Raw genomic sequence first — 14460 nt, 5'->3', positions numbered from 1 at the left:
ATAAGTGGAAAAGTGGTGTTAATTGTCCAGTGTTGCTATATTTGTTGCGAACAAGGAAAATCATATTTAGATATTTTTCTTTCCAAATGTCGCAAGCAAGCGGAGATATAAGTAGCCAAAGGAATGAAATCCAAACCAAATGAAGTCACGGATTCGATCACAGCACTTACTGCTAATTTTTCAAATAAGGATGTTTGGTGATTCTGTCCTTCATGCTTCGCCCTGTGGTGGACTGTACATAGTTGATGGTACTGTTAATATTCCACCTAAGATGAATAGTGAAAATATTGCGTACGAGGTGCACCCTGACTGTCTGAGCAAGTATCAGCTCTGGCATTAACGGTTAGGACACTTATGTCGCATAGGCATGAATCAATTGAAGAATCATCATCATATTGCGTACGAGGTGCACCCTGACTGTCTGAGCAAGTATCAGCTCTGGCATTAACGGTTAGGACACTTATGTCGCATAGGCATGAATCAATTGAAGAATCATCAGGTAGGAGTAGATTTTAGTTAGTTTTTTATTTTTTTGTTGCTGTGTGTTGATATGTTATGATAAGTTTTTTTTTGTAAGACAATTTAGTTTAAAGGGGGATGTTGGAACTGGCTGTAAACTAAATTGTTTATATTTAAACTTATTCTTATTTTTATTCTTTTTCTAAAATCTTTTTGTTTTACGTTCGATGATTTTTAACTTACTTCAAATATATATCTCAAACAGGACGTCCAAGCTTTTCTTTTTACTGATATTTTTCCTATAAATTCAAAATATCCCAACATGCAGGAACAATAATATGCTGCGATAGCTTCTCTGCCCTGGATGTTCTCTTTAAGCAAAATATATGTGTAATATATTTTATTCGAGACGTGCCTCGATAATATGCGGCCTCTAATTAATGAGCAGTTTTCTGTCACCAGCCCATGCTCCGCCATACTAGGGCTAGGGCTAGGGCTAGGGCGTTCTGATCAACTGATCAACGTCCTGACTCGCCTATTCAATAGTCCCTGGCGCTACCCTGAGAAGTCGGTAGCTTGCCGTGGCACAAGCTGCCGTGCCTGCATGAGGGCAGAGAAGAGCATCGCTCAGGAGGAGCCCAATGGGCGTCGCACGAGAGAGGCACCGGCGCAAGTTCGTCAGAGTTCCCGGAGCCTCTCAATATGTGCTGAGGAGGGCCACCGAGGGGGTTTTAGTGGGTACAAATCCCACATAACCCGAGTGGGTATCTTATGAAGATTTCCCCCTCGAAAAAAAAAAAAAAAAAAAAAAAAAAGGGCTAGGGCTAGAAGATACCTCTATATTATATAAACCATCTCCACCTCGCAAATGCTCGGCAACGTACGATCTAGCGAGTTTTAAATGGTATGTTCCCAAACTGAATAAAATGACGTCTTCTTCTGTCAATGGGGATGCTGACTGCCATTTTATCACGCCAGATGGCGCATCGTCGCCATGGCCATTGAAAACTGTCATATTCATACGTTTAATAACCTTTCACAAAGTAATTTTTTAATTTTCTCAAAATATGCCTCTTTGTGCTGTGCCAGGATGTACTAACTCCGGTGTCCATTTATTTCCGAAAGATCCAAAGTTAAAAAAACAGTGGGAGAAGGTTATACGTCGCAAAAATTTTGTGGCGACTTTGCATAGCAGGTTATGTCGGAATCATTTCCAAGAGTCTGATTATGTAGGAGAGTCAGCTTACACAGGTGAGTTAAAAAGTATCTAATTTCAGTCATTAGTGTAACAGAATCGCAGTTATCATTTGTACCAGTGTGTTCATGGAACTATAAATATTTTACTGTGTTTGAAAGCTGATTTCCAACACACATAATTTGGTTTGAATATTTCCCTAGTTTCTTTTAAAGAATAAACAAACCATGCATCACTAATGTATTACTATGTATCCTGTCACCCTTTATCCACCTATAGTTTTAGGCCTGGTCTAAAAAGCTCTTATTTTTTATCTTACTAGTTATGTTACAATACTAGTTTAGACAAATAATATTGCTGACTTGTTCAATTTATTTTTATTTTTCAGGATATCCTCAAATATGCAGGTATTTAAAAAAGGGGACCATACCAAGCATATTTCCTTGGTCCACCCATGTGTCAACAACGCCTACATCAAGAGCCCGTCGATATTTGGCAAGAAGCAGACGCCAAATTGACTTCGGTCAACCAACTGTGGATGAAAGTATTCCAGAACCCTCTACGAGTACTGAAATAGAAATATCTACAATAATAGAGTCCTCAACAGAAGACATTACTCCAAAAGCAATATCTGTTAGCACTCAGTGTGGTAGTACTTTAGGAATATTATCACTAGAAGCTATGAGAGGCAATAATAAAACTATTCATTTTTATACCGGTCTTGAAAACTATGACAAATTCATGCTGCTCTTAGACACATTAACTCCTATGTGCTATAATTTAAACTATTTGAGAAGTACAGTTATGAATGTTTGTGTTCGTGACCAAATGTTAATAACAATGATGAAACTTAGAAGGTATTTACCAGATTTTGAGTTGGCATTTTTGTTTGGTATTTCAGAAACTAATGTTGCAAACATTTTTATAACATGGATCAATTTTATGTATGAAATATGGAATTTAATTGATATTTGGCCCACTAAAGAATTAGTTGAATACTTTATGCCGGAGGCATTTAAAAGAGGTTTTCCGAGTACAAGAATTATTGTGGACACAACGGAAATACCCATTACAAAGCCTGGTAATCCTATAGCACAGCAAGTGACATTCAGCAATTATAAACACAAAAATACTGTGAAGGCTATGATTGGGGCAACACCTGGTGGTCTAATATCATATATCTCAGAATGTTATGGTGGTTCTGTCAGTGATAGACAGATCATAGAAAGATCTGAGCTGGTTAATCGTTGTGACAGTGGCGACTCTATTATGGCTGATAGAGGTTTCAATGTGCAGGATATATTTGCTACAAAAGACGTTACTATTAATATTCCAACATATTTGAAAGGAAAGACACAAATACCTGGTATTAGAATAGTCCAGGATCGAAAACTAGCAAGCAAACGAGTGCACATAGAACGTATTATTGGGCTAGCCAAAACTTACAAGATTTTAAAAAGTGAATTAAGCCCATACCACGTAGCCTTATCATCAAGAATTTTATTCATTTGTGCTTTTGTATGTAATTTTAGAGAAAATATTATGAAATAAAAGCTGTTTAATCTTATATAAATTTTTTATTAGACATTATTATTCTTTATATAGGAGTTTTTTAATCACAGCAGCTTTAAAGAAGTTGTGATAAAAATAATCAAGTTTTTCTAACATGTACTTAATGAATTCTTCATCATAATCAATGAATATGACTTCTAAACTTTTGAAGGTATAAACCAATAAGTTGCAAAATTTCCTTTTTGTGACATACAATTGCCCTTGTATTTGATAGTAATATATGTTGTTCTTTTTCAAAGAGAGTTTCCCATTTTCATATTGTAGATATGGCACATTTAGTGGACAAACTTCTTTGTTCCGCGAACTATATGGACATTTTACTTCTATTATTGTTTCTGATCCCAGTAAGCCATCAGGGGATGCTCCTAGGTAAGGACGTTCCTTACTCAAAAATAACCCACATTCTGTAATTTCAAGATTAAAAGTGTCCATATATTTTTTCATTGCAATTTTTTCATTTATATTACCATGTGCCATTACTTTGGTTTTTATTGTAGTTTTATGTAAGATTTGACTGGAATATTTCAATAAACTTTCAGTTTTTAAATGGCACACAGTATGAAAAATGCTGGCTGTTATATGGGTTTTTCTGTAACTATGCCATTTTGGGTTATTGCTTTGTCCTCGAGTCTCCCTTTCTATTTCCAGAATCTTTTGTTCTGATACATTTTGCAATACCATAGATTCTAAAAAACAATCTATAGCACTTTTTTCCAAGTACTCATGGTCCAAACATATGCTTCGTTGGCTGGCTACAGGATATATCTGTTTTATAGGCATTGATGACTGTGGATAATTTAGAATCATGGACTGGAATCTGCATTGAAATGCCTTCTTGTCAAAATCAGGGTTTTGCTTCAAGTATGGCGAGAAGACAGTATTATTTATATCCCTTTTTGATGGGAATCTGGAAGCTCGTAATGGAGTAGCATAATATTTCCTTGATGGCTTATGGAATGTCTGTAGTTGTGACGTAGAAACTTCATGAAGTATTATTATTTTTTGCTGGACAATGTTTTCTGCTGCAAGAAGCACCACAGCAATGTGTTTACAGTGGGCTTCATTGCCTTCACCTGCTGCACATTCACAGTTTGCCTCTTCAGGCATTCCATCGTTATTTAATTTGATGTTAATCTCGTATTGAAGTTGTTTCATGGATGCCTTGCAATAACCTGGAAGTATAGGTATAATAAATTTTAATTATCAAATTAAGGCAAGTACACAAACAAAATCTAAAACCACACTGTCATACCACAATCAATAGTAGTTGCATATTATTTCAGTCATCGCCTTTTATTTTCTTATATCCTACTAATATTAAAAATGCAAAAGTATGTTTGTTTGTTGGTTTATTCATTTGTCCTTCAATCACGCCACAACAGAGCAATGGAATGTGATTTTTTGTATGGGTATAGTTAAGAACCTGAAGAGTGGCTACTTTTTATCCTGGAATATTGTGTGAGGAGTTTCAGTAGTACTTAATCAAAAAACTTATTCCACACAATTTCCAAGGCATCAGCTAGTTAAAATTAAATAGCTAGTCTAGTATAAGTGGAAATAAGCCTACCTTTTAGGTAAGTATCTTGGCCAGATGTTGCTGATCGTAAAACAAGAAGGTATCTCGATTCATACAATTTAACAGCATCGCAGATATTTTTATTGAATCTGAAATAAATACCAATGCATGAGGACTGAATGAGGCTTAGGGTATTACATGATAAATAAAGGAACAGTATTATTATATTAAATGTCTTTTGAAAGAATTATATTATATTATTTGTTATTATAAGCACTAGGTACCTCTACCTATCAAAGTAACTTTGAATATGATGTTTGGTAATCTTCGGCAATATGGTGGAGCTATTAACGTCTTTGTAAAGTTCTACAGCAGGTACGTCAATTGCTTGGCTTTGAGAAGCTTGCAGGGTTTGGTGACCAAAATTAAAATTTCGATCGTAGGCTTCTAACCTAAAAATTAAAAACATATATTATGTACTAAAGTAACGATCTCAGGACTATACTTAATTTTTTAACATGAATTATTTAAGAATAAAAACATTCAAATCCAAAAAAAAGGTGCTAATTATATAAAAGACCACTAAAAAAAATTAATAATATATATTAGGACTACCTTTCTACAAGTTCCGATTTCTTTCCAGTTATCCTCCCTCCTCGTTTTTTTAATTCGTCTTTCAATTCTTTGAGCTTCCAGGTAGAATACATATCAAGTATTGCGTTGATCGATAGGTTTTAACCACAAAAAACAGCAAAAAATCGATTTGCAAACTGATGTAAACAAAGCAATTACAAAATGACAGCGGCCATCGCGCTTCTAGCGCCCTCTGCGCTCAGCTTTGCGTCAGCATCTTCATTGTGGAAATGGTATTAATGTAGCCGTCATTGTAGTGAACACCGCCCGTTGTCGATTTATATTTTCTGTGACTACATAATTGCCCAGTATATTGTGTTCGTTTATTCTTTGAGCTATTATTCCGATAAAGGCTTGGGCATGCTCATTGTCCGTCAGAGGTTGCCTAAATGCATTTATAAGTGCTCCTGCAATGCGAAAGTCTGTAAACACGTGAGGGAGTGTTTTATTAATAAGTGTATGCCTGAATATCTTGTAGTCTCTTTTGAACCATCCATTTATGACTTCAATGACCCATCGCACTATTGTGATTTGTCGAGATTTATTTGCTTGTATGTCTGTGAGCTGTGTGGCATGTCTGTCTTTGCTCGGCGGCATATGGGCAACATAACCTGCACTTTCTATTTCTGGTATAGAGTCTCTGAACCCTCGATCTAAGATAAAAACGTCATCTGTTTGTAATACTATATGCACTGGGGACGTGGTATCATTCATAATATCACTCATGATTTGGGCATCCGTTTTGGTTGCAGCGTATGGTCCACATATATCTATAATATAGCCGTCTGGGCATGTAATTAAAAAGGGTTTTAACAGGTTTTTGTACTTGTGTAAGCTGTAGGTTTTTTTTTGAAACAAAAAGTTTTTACTTTTCTGGACGTATATATATGAACCATCACATAGAACTATCGCCACTGGATTTAAAGGGTTGGAGTATAAATATGATGGCACTGCAAGGCTGTGAGCTATGATATCATTACGGCTTATATGATTAAAACCTAAATGGCGAACAACAAAGTCCTGCGTCAAGCAGTTTCGTGCAGTTTTAAGTAAAACGCCAATCGTTTTTCGAGATACACCTATTTGTGAGGCTATACGAGTATTTGGTTCACCAGACCTAAGTTTTAATAAATAGACACCCAGTGCAGTTTTTGGTCTTTTACATTGAGCTAAAAGAGACGGTGTTTCACTTAAAATGGTTGAGAATTGTTGGTGTGTTAAGCCAGTTAGGTAAAATAGATCCTCAGGTGAAATGTTGTTTACATTGTCAAAATCTATATTTGTCTTATGTTTATATGCAGCTCGTAACGTGTCGATCATGTCTTTTAGCTGATCTGGCGTGAATATCGTCTCCCCATTTTCATACAGGGAGCTCCAATCATTTGAGTTGATGTGATGTGCACAAATGCGTGCATTTTCAGGAACGTATACGCTATAATCAACTAACAAAAGTACTTTTATAAAGCTGGACACTCTATGAAGTTCTTGGTTGATGCACCCGCGGAATAAGCAGTGACGCGCCGTATTTGCAACCCGCCTATAAGTTGGAACCGACGTTGGTTGCATGGTTGGTTGCTCTGGATTTCCGAGTTCTTGGTTTTGTTCTTGTTCGAACCTGGCTTGCTGTCTTCTTCCAGCTACCCAACAACGATGACACATATATTGGACTTGATTGAGGGCCATCTAAAAGAAAAAAACCTCAAGTTATCTTCATGTTATTTTTTATTTGAGGGCATACTTTGACGTTACGTATTAGGTATGAGTAAACACAAAGACACTGCAAGAGCAAATACTACTAAGTCATATGTATGATAAATGAAAACAGTTAAGTTTTTACTAACCTCATTTATGTTAATCCGTTCCATCACGTACTCTGTGAAGCCTGGATTGTCTTCCAAATAGTCTCGCGTCAGATGATGCCGGTTTCGGTCACGTAGTACTGATCTTGTACACGTAATACACACTACACGGCGTTCACCTTCCATTTCGTCAAATCCAGTCGTTAAGCAATACACTAAAGTCCGTTGTGAAGGCTGAGGTTGTAGGTAAAACAATGATAAAAAAACTAAGATGACAAAAATGCGCGCGCTCAAAGATAGTTCCAAACAGGTACTACCCGTACAGATAAAGAATGGGATTAGAAATGGCGGCAAAGTAGGCCGGTTTTGTCAGCATAAACGGGATGTATAGCGACAATCCGCTAAGTGCGAGTGAGAGGTTAGAAAGCGACGCCATTTTCAATACCATTCTTTATGTGTACGGGTAGTACTAACTAGTAACTTGGCGAGAACAAAAGATCGAGGCGGCGCGGCGGAGGTACTGACGCCACACTATCTATCTCACTTGCACTTATGCACATTTATATCGCGAACATGTTGAATGCGCTTGAGGGAAATTCGATGATTTTCGGCATTTTTAACGCCGAATATCTTTTTTCCCCCATGAGCTACAAAGTTGGTGTCATACAACAAGTTTAAATATTTTCAAAGACCTTTCTAATGGTACCGGTTTCAATTTGCTACAAGGGTGGGTACGTTTTGTTCCATGTTCTTTGAACTAATTTTAAAACCTAATTATTAATTTTCATGACCTTCTTCAACATATTAAATAACTATTTTTATAATTAAATATTAAATTTTACTTTATTTCGGTGGTACAGTACGTGATTACTCACGTCCTGTAGAATGTTCGCGACATAGGATATAATATTGACGTGTCTCTAAAAATTATTTAGAAAGACTCTACATGTATGGCAAATTAATTATTGTGTAAAGTATATGACAAAGAAAGTACCAATAAAAATAATAAAAAATCTCACTCATTATTTTAAAAGTTATTTATCATTCTACAATGTTCGTGAAAAATAATCACACCTGTAGAAAAAAATTGCCGAAATGCTAAAATTTTTATTTTTCAAGTTGGATCATTGGTTTATAGCTCTAGCAACTCTATGATTTGCCTTGTTATGACTAGTGTAGGCCATATTTCCGCGAGTGATAGCATTTCAGAGAATCATTAAGTTGTATAGGCGTTCTACACCAGTGTCAAAGTTGAAGTCTCATTTCTGTACTCAATAAAAAAAAGTAAGTAAACAATTTAAAAATATGATTTGCTTAGGGCCTTATTAAAAAGTTGATTAATTAATATAATCGGGTGAATCTTGTATTCATAACTTCAAATTATGCACCGAAAATATATTTTTAAGTTAAAACGCCACTTCTGTAGAATTCACTTCTGTTGATATAGCTTTCTCCAGAAGTGAGATATTTCTACAGAAATGATAATTTACTTATTATTCTAATATATTTTATCTTTTGTGTACAAATACAAATTTATAATTATTTTAATTTAACTAATCCAGAATGCTGTTTTTTATTATGAACTGGTTTTAGATATTGTACTGCTAGTTTTATTATTATTATTTTCGACAGAAGTGACTTGTTTTCTACAGGAATAATAAGCATGGCTCTTTTTGGTAGTTTTTACAGGTATATTAGGCAAAACGCGATTGGAGAAAGAAAAAGAGTAACATTTAGGAAGAACAAAAAAAGGCTTGGATACCAAAGAAGAGACAAAAAATGACCAAAGCTGGACTGGAAGGAGCACATCGAAAATATAGAGAAAGATACTAAAAAAAACTATTAAGAAGCTGGGAAAATAAAATCAATCAAAGACTACACACCAAGAGCACAAAAAACAATAAGAAAGAGTTGGCCAGAGTTTCACAAAGATCTACAGTATTTTCTAGATTTTCCTTGGATCAAAGTCTTGCAGACAAAAATAGATGAACACTGAAATTAGAAAATTTGCTTCTTAAGCGAAGAAAATTAAGCTAGCAGAGTTTGAAAAACAGCTCGGATTTGCTCCCATTACAAAATTAGGCTTATTTACTTTACTCCCATAAAAAACTGAAGACTGACCTGATTTAACGAAACCAACCCATTCGCAGCTGGTATCTGCAGAACCAAACATAATATAGGAATATACAGGAACCCAATAGCGACAACGTCACGTCCAGGGTTGAAATTTTTTACAGATCAACCTTTGAATGTGAGGGTACTTCTGATATTTTCAAACAGGAAAATGCAAACCAAAAAATAAAATATAATTAGTATGATACGTTCGATAATGTCGTAAAACATTTTTTTAAAACTTTTTTGGTTCGCCAGACGAAGAAAATGATATTTTGAAATGATTCTATTTTCAGGATCTTATTCTACAGGAATCTTATGTTTAAGTACGTCATTTCTGTAGAACATGTTTGTTGATTTTTTTTAATAGTCTTTCACTAAATTTCACTTCCTGAAATCGACATATTAAGACTGTTGACGCCAAAAACAATTAAGCCTGGTTATTTTTTTTGCATGCTTACATAAATTTGTAATTTTAAGAAATTTCCTGTCACTCATGGCGAAATTCATGTCACTCCTGTCGATACGAAAAAACCAAAATATGCGATTATTTCATAATATTATTGTTATTGATCTCTGTTTCAATTTTTTAGATGATTATTATATTAAAACTTATCATAATAACCCAACAAAAAGATGATATTGTTAAATCGAATTTTATTTTTTTATTTTTATCACTCGGTAGAATTACCCATTTTGAACTTTTCGAAATCAAGTTCGAAGTTCGGACTTGAAACTTTGGAATTTTCATTCTTTTCTGAAAAAGAAAGGTGAAAATATGTAGACACACTGCACCTTTGTACAGAGTACACCTTAAAAACCTTTTTAGGGCCGGCGTACATATGGCGGAGCGCAGCGCAGAGCATTTTTCACAGTCAAAGTATTGTCGACATTGTCCTTATTGAAATAATATCTAAAATCAATTGTGCATTAGTGCGGATGCTCACGTATCCGCGCGCAGTCCCACGCGTGCTCGCGCACAAAGACTACAATATTATACTTGCTCGCGCATTCTCTGCTAGAAATTCGCGTAATGTGTCACGCGATTAGAAAACTTCGCGGGCATGGTCTGCACTCTGCGCTGCGCTCCGCCATAAGTGCGCCGGCCCTTAATTACTACAGTATAATAAAAAGACCTTTGAGATTTTAGGGAAGTACCTAACTAGTTAGGTAATTTAATAACTTTTATCGTCAGACAGTTAAATTACTAATAATGAAAATTTCGTGAACATTGAACAACCACAAATGAATTTTACAATGTCCTTTATGGAGTAACAATATTTACAGAGTTTTTAATCATTTTCATGAATTCTTCAACTGATATCTGAAAATAAGATCAAATTATATTAGAGTAAATAATATTAGTTATACCTAGTTACTTAAGTAGTTAGGGCCTTTTCAGTGCGACGCGGATGGCCTGCGCGGACGTCCGCGGCGGACGGTGGAGTGTATGAAACCTCAACAGCGCGTTCAGAGCGACGCGGAGCTGTCCGCGTCGCGGAGTTGTTGAGGTTTCATAGATTTTGCCGTCCGTCGCGGGCGTCCGCGTGGGTCGTCCGCGTCGCACTGAAAAGGCCCATACTTCACAATAAAAATAACTAACATATTCATCATAATCCTTATCAGCATCATCAATCATCTCCTGAATTTCTTCGTCTGTTAAATATATTCCAAGAACTTGCGTGACGCGTTTCACGTTTTCAAAACTTATGAAACCTGTAAAAAAATTATTAAACTATCAAACCTTAGAACTCAGTATGAGTATAGTAGTCGAAGAATTAGCGTTACCATATTGCCACCATGCCACTGGTGCCTACCCATCAGTGACTGAATCAGTGGTAGATGCTTTTGACGATTCAAAAGTACTTGTAAAAGTCTAATTAAAAAAAAAAATTGAATTTGAATTATCATGGAAGTAGATTTATTTGCTTAACGTTTTTGTAGTTTCAATTTAGAATTCTGTTGCCCGCGATTTCGTCAACTGTTTTCACGTCTTTATAATAAACTAGAGAATGCCCGCTACTTCGTCCGCGTGGATGTAGGTTTATAAAGATCCCGTGGGAACTGTTTGATTTTCCGGAACAAAATGCCTATGTCAATTACAGGGACGCAAGCTACCTCGGTACCAACATAGATACAAATCGGTTAAGCGGATGGGTTTTTAGGAATCCCGTGGGAACTCTTTGATTTTCCGGGATAAATAGTAGCCTATGTCCGTCTCCGGGATATAAGCTAATCCTGTACCAAATTTCGTCAGAATCGGTTAAACTGTTGGGCCGTGAAAAGGTAGTAGACAGACTGACAGACACACTTTCGCATTTCTATTATTAAGTATGGAATACAGCAGCTTAGTAAAATACTAACTATACCTACCAGTATCATCCATATCGAAGAGTCGGAAACTCTTCATGATGTCACCATCGCTGTCAACAGACATAATCTTCCTCATGATGGCGGTCTCAAAGTTCTCATAGCTCAGTTTGCCCGTCTGCCCCTTGTCCACACCGTTGATCATGTTCTGTAATTCCTCTTTCGTTGGTTCATAGCCTGTTGTTTATATAAAATCATTAAAAGATTCATTTTCTGAGGCTGAATTTGAGGTCTGGCTCCGGTTCGTATCTAACTATATACTTATGTAAAAGGAAAAGATTACTGACTGGCTGACGGATCTATCAACGCACAGCTGAAATTACTGGATGGATCGGGTTGAAATTTGGCATGCAGATAGCCATTATGATGTAGACGCCGCGCCGGCTAAAAAAGAATTTTCGGAATTTCAATCCTTGACTAAAGGGTTAAAATAGGGGTTTGAAAGTATAGTCCATGCGGACGAAGTCATGGGCATAAGCTAGCTATTTATAGGAAGGGGCTGGGTTTTGGTGAGTGAGAAAGTGGTTCAGGACTTTTCTTTAAGTATTAACTAAAGCTAAGCGAACACATCATTTTTCTACCTTACCTAGTGCTTTTATTGCAACTCGAAAATCTTCAGCTTTTATTTTTCCTTCTCCATTATAATCAAGAAGATTGAAAGCCTCGTGCAAGTCATTCTTCTGAAACATGATTTTCTAATTATTCAGTTATCATTTTTTCAACCCATCATCTTATAAGTAACGGTCGCGAGCTGCAAACGTGGGGTACAGTGTAGCCGATTGCATGAAAGCGATTTGCATGAAAGGTACCGAGGTAGCTTGCATCCCTGTAATTGATATAGGCACCTTTTTATCCCGGAAAATCAAACAGTTCCCACGGGATCTTTAAAAACCCAAAACCACGCGGACGAAGTCGCGGGCATCCTCTATTTTATTATAATTGCCTATTAATATTTAAATTATAAGTTACTAGAGGGTGCCCGTGACTTCATCTGTCCTATGTCAATTACAGGGACGCAAGCTACCTCGGTACGAAATTTCATACAAATCGGTTAAGCGGATGGGTTGTTAGGAATCCCGTGGGAAATCTTTGATTTTCCGGGATAAAAAGTAGCCTATATCCATCCCCGGGATATAAGCTAACCTTGTACCAAATTTCATCAAAATCGGTTAAACTGTTGGGCCGTGAAAAGGTAGCAGACAGACAGACACACTTTCGCATTTATAATATTAGTATGGAGTATGGATGTTGTTACTATAGTCACCGTATAAATCGATTATTTAAGTTCATAAATAATTTAGGTAACTAACTAGGTAGGATAGGTACCTGCCCTTCAGTTAAAACTAAATGCGCTTTAACTTCATCATAATCAGTGGATGAATCGAACTCTTCTATTTCTTTTTCAGAGATTTCTGCGGTCACTGACAATTCCAACATTGCGTTTTCCATTTTTATCTACTTTGCCTCCTTGTCGTGATGTAAGATGGTTTGTTTAATCAATAAAATATGATGTTTATTGATTAAACAAACCATCGTGATTTGCATGCAAGTAAAAGTTACGCTCTTGGAACTAGATAGTTACCTAAACGAAAATCCGTACTAATATTATAAATGCGAATGTGTGTCTGTCTGTCTGTATGCCTGCTAGCTTTTCATGGCTCAACAGTTTAATCGATTTTGAGGAAATTTGGTACAGGGTTAGCTAATATCCCGGGGACAGACATGTTATGCTACTTTTAATCAAAGAGTTCCCGCAGGATTCTTAAAGTCCATCCGTATTATTGAAATAAGGCTTCAATACTACGCTGGTTGGCTTTATTATTCTATAGTATATCACTGTATAGCTGTGATACCTGTTCCTTTGTTAGGATTAGTCGTGCACAAACAGATTTTTCTTCTTCTTCCTCTTCTGCTTCATTATCAGTTTCTGGTACTTCAATAGTAATATCAGCGTTCATGTTTGAAAAATTCTATCTTATAAAATTCAGTGAAAGATTATTCTTTAAATGTACTGTTTTTTGAAAGACGACTGATGACAAAATAATGAATTCAAAAAAAACCATTCAGTTCAAACTCACCTCAAAAAGCTAGAATCCAAAGCTGTTTGTCTATGCCTATTATTTTTAATCTGGCAACATTACAGTAAAATCTGCCATATTTGTTTGGTCGGCAATTTTGAGGTTACCTATTTCGTGAAAAAAAAATCGACGCCTATCTTGTTTTTAAGTAAATTAGTAAAAAAACCAATCAAACAAAGATGAAACTCGTTAGGTTTTTGATGAAACTCAGCCACGAGACCGTTACAATCGAGTTGAAAAATGGCAGCGTTGTTCACGGGACGATAACCGGCGTCGATGTCGCGATGAATACTCATTTGAAGGCGGTAAAAGTTACTCTGAAAAACAAAGAGGAGCTGCAACTGGAGACTTTGAGCATACGCGGGAATAACATAAGGTATTTCCTGCTCCCGGATAGTTTACCTTTGGAAACTCTGCTCATAGATGATGCTCCAAAGGGGAAAGGCAAACGCGAGGGTGGATTCTCTCGAGGTGGTGGGTCCCGAGGCGGAAGAGGCAGAGGACGAGGCGGGCGTGGAGGCCCGCGCGGAGGTCGTGGAGGACGAGGCCGTGGTCGCCGATAATTCCAAAAATCTGGTGTTTAGTTCATAAGTTTCTATTGTGATTATACTTGTAATAATTACCTAACGATTGAAGGTTCAAATCGTCTATGTGCAGTGAGTGATTGATACCTTAAAATAAGTCTTTCTCATTGTAAGGTAAACCTAAGATTTGTATTACACTTCT

At 36.4% G+C, this 14460-nt stretch overlaps 5 protein-coding genes and 2 long non-coding RNA genes across 8 annotated transcripts; 4 read left to right on the top strand and 3 right to left on the bottom strand.

The window, feature by feature from the left end:
* The first annotated feature begins 122 nt into the window (after positions 1–122).
* LOC123878813 lies at positions 123–726 on the top strand. Its single transcript, XR_006798886.1, has 2 exons — positions 123–298; positions 407–726. It is a non-coding gene; the product is annotated as an uncharacterized LOC123878813 (long non-coding RNA).
* A 54-nt stretch (positions 727–780) lies between these two features.
* LOC123878445 lies at positions 781–7930 on the bottom strand (the record flags this gene model as incomplete). Its single annotated transcript, XM_045925618.1, has 5 exons — positions 7217–7930; positions 5597–7058; positions 4279–4398; positions 1276–1467; positions 781–941 (listed from the first exon to the last, which is right to left on the bottom strand). Coding segments are annotated over exons 1-5 (2079 nt in total), but the record flags the coding sequence as incomplete, so codon positions are not given.
* Positions 1413–4565, top strand: LOC123878804. The gene is made up of 2 exons (XM_045926138.1): positions 1413–1710; positions 2043–4565. The coding sequence occupies exons 1-2, from the start codon at positions 1527–1529 to the stop codon at positions 3203–3205; spliced, it is 1347 nt and encodes a 448-aa protein (XP_045782094.1). The 5' UTR covers positions 1413–1526; the 3' UTR covers positions 3206–4565.
* On the bottom strand, positions 3245–5592 carry LOC123878803. Its single transcript, XM_045926137.1, has 4 exons — positions 5358–5592; positions 5033–5194; positions 4794–4891; positions 3245–4398 (listed from the first exon to the last, which is right to left on the bottom strand). The coding sequence occupies exons 1-4, from the start codon at positions 5447–5449 to the stop codon at positions 3245–3247; spliced, it is 1506 nt and encodes a 501-aa protein (XP_045782093.1). The 5' UTR covers positions 5450–5592.
* Positions 7931–8031: 101 nt separating the features above from the next.
* Positions 8032–9276, top strand: LOC123878812. Its single transcript, XR_006798884.1, has 2 exons — positions 8032–8458; positions 8855–9276. It is a non-coding gene; the product is annotated as an uncharacterized LOC123878812 (long non-coding RNA).
* A 1227-nt stretch (positions 9277–10503) lies between these two features.
* On the bottom strand, positions 10504–13702 carry LOC123878805 (caltractin-like). 2 transcript variants are annotated; one of them, XM_045926140.1, is made up of 5 exons: positions 13510–13702; positions 12243–12336; positions 11660–11833; positions 10890–11002; positions 10504–10610 (listed from the first exon to the last, which is right to left on the bottom strand). In XM_045926140.1, exons 1-5 carry the CDS (start codon positions 13612–13614, stop codon positions 10551–10553), a joined length of 546 nt encoding a protein of 181 aa, XP_045782096.1. In that variant the 5' UTR covers positions 13615–13702; the 3' UTR covers positions 10504–10550. The 2 variants fall into 2 exon arrangements, with proteins under 2 accessions (XP_045782096.1, XP_045782095.1); XM_045926139.1 differs by lacking the exon at positions 13510–13702 and adding an exon at positions 12983–13138.
* An 87-nt stretch (positions 13703–13789) lies between these two features.
* On the top strand, positions 13790–14460 carry LOC123878810 (small nuclear ribonucleoprotein Sm D1). Its single transcript, XM_045926144.1, has one exon. The coding sequence runs from the start codon at positions 13914–13916 to the stop codon at positions 14295–14297; it is 384 nt and encodes a 127-aa protein (XP_045782100.1). The 5' UTR covers positions 13790–13913; the 3' UTR covers positions 14298–14460.

The sequence above is a fragment of the Maniola jurtina genome, chromosome 26, assembly GCF_905333055.1.
Source record: "Maniola jurtina chromosome 26, ilManJurt1.1, whole genome shotgun sequence".
Taxonomy (NCBI): Eukaryota; Metazoa; Arthropoda; class Insecta; order Lepidoptera; family Nymphalidae; genus Maniola; species Maniola jurtina.
Note: the sequence above shows the minus strand (reverse complement) of the source record. Positions and strands in the feature narration are given on the sequence as shown.

Coding starts and splice junctions, on each gene's coding strand:
- LOC123878805 (XM_045926139.1), bottom strand. CDS start 13,105: ATGGAAAACGCAATGTTGGAATTGTCAGTGACCGCAGAAATCTCTGAA. Junction 11,834..12,242: donor AGTTGCAATAAAAGCACTAG/GTAAGGTAGAAA, acceptor TATAAACAACAG/GCTATGAACCAACGAAAGAG. Junction 10,611..10,889: donor ATAAGGATTATGATGAATAT/GTTAGTTATTTT, acceptor TCTTATTTTCAG/ATATCAGTTGAAGAATTCAT.
- LOC123878803 (XM_045926137.1), bottom strand. CDS start 5,449: ATGTATTCTACCTGGAAGCTCAAAGAATTGAAAGACGAATTAAAAAAA. Junction 5,195..5,357: donor AAATCGGAACTTGTAGAAAG/GTAGTCCTAATA, acceptor TTTAATTTTTAG/GTTAGAAGCCTACGATCGAA. Junction 4,892..5,032: donor ATTCAAAGTTACTTTGATAG/GTAGAGGTACCT, acceptor TATTTATTTCAG/ATTCAATAAAAATATCTGCG.
- LOC123878810 (XM_045926144.1), top strand. CDS start 13,914: ATGAAACTCGTTAGGTTTTTGATGAAACTCAGCCACGAGACCGTTACA.
- LOC123878804 (XM_045926138.1), top strand. CDS start 1,527: ATGCCTCTTTGTGCTGTGCCAGGATGTACTAACTCCGGTGTCCATTTA. Junction 1,711..2,042: donor AGGAGAGTCAGCTTACACAG/GTGAGTTAAAAA, acceptor TTTATTTTTCAG/GATATCCTCAAATATGCAGG.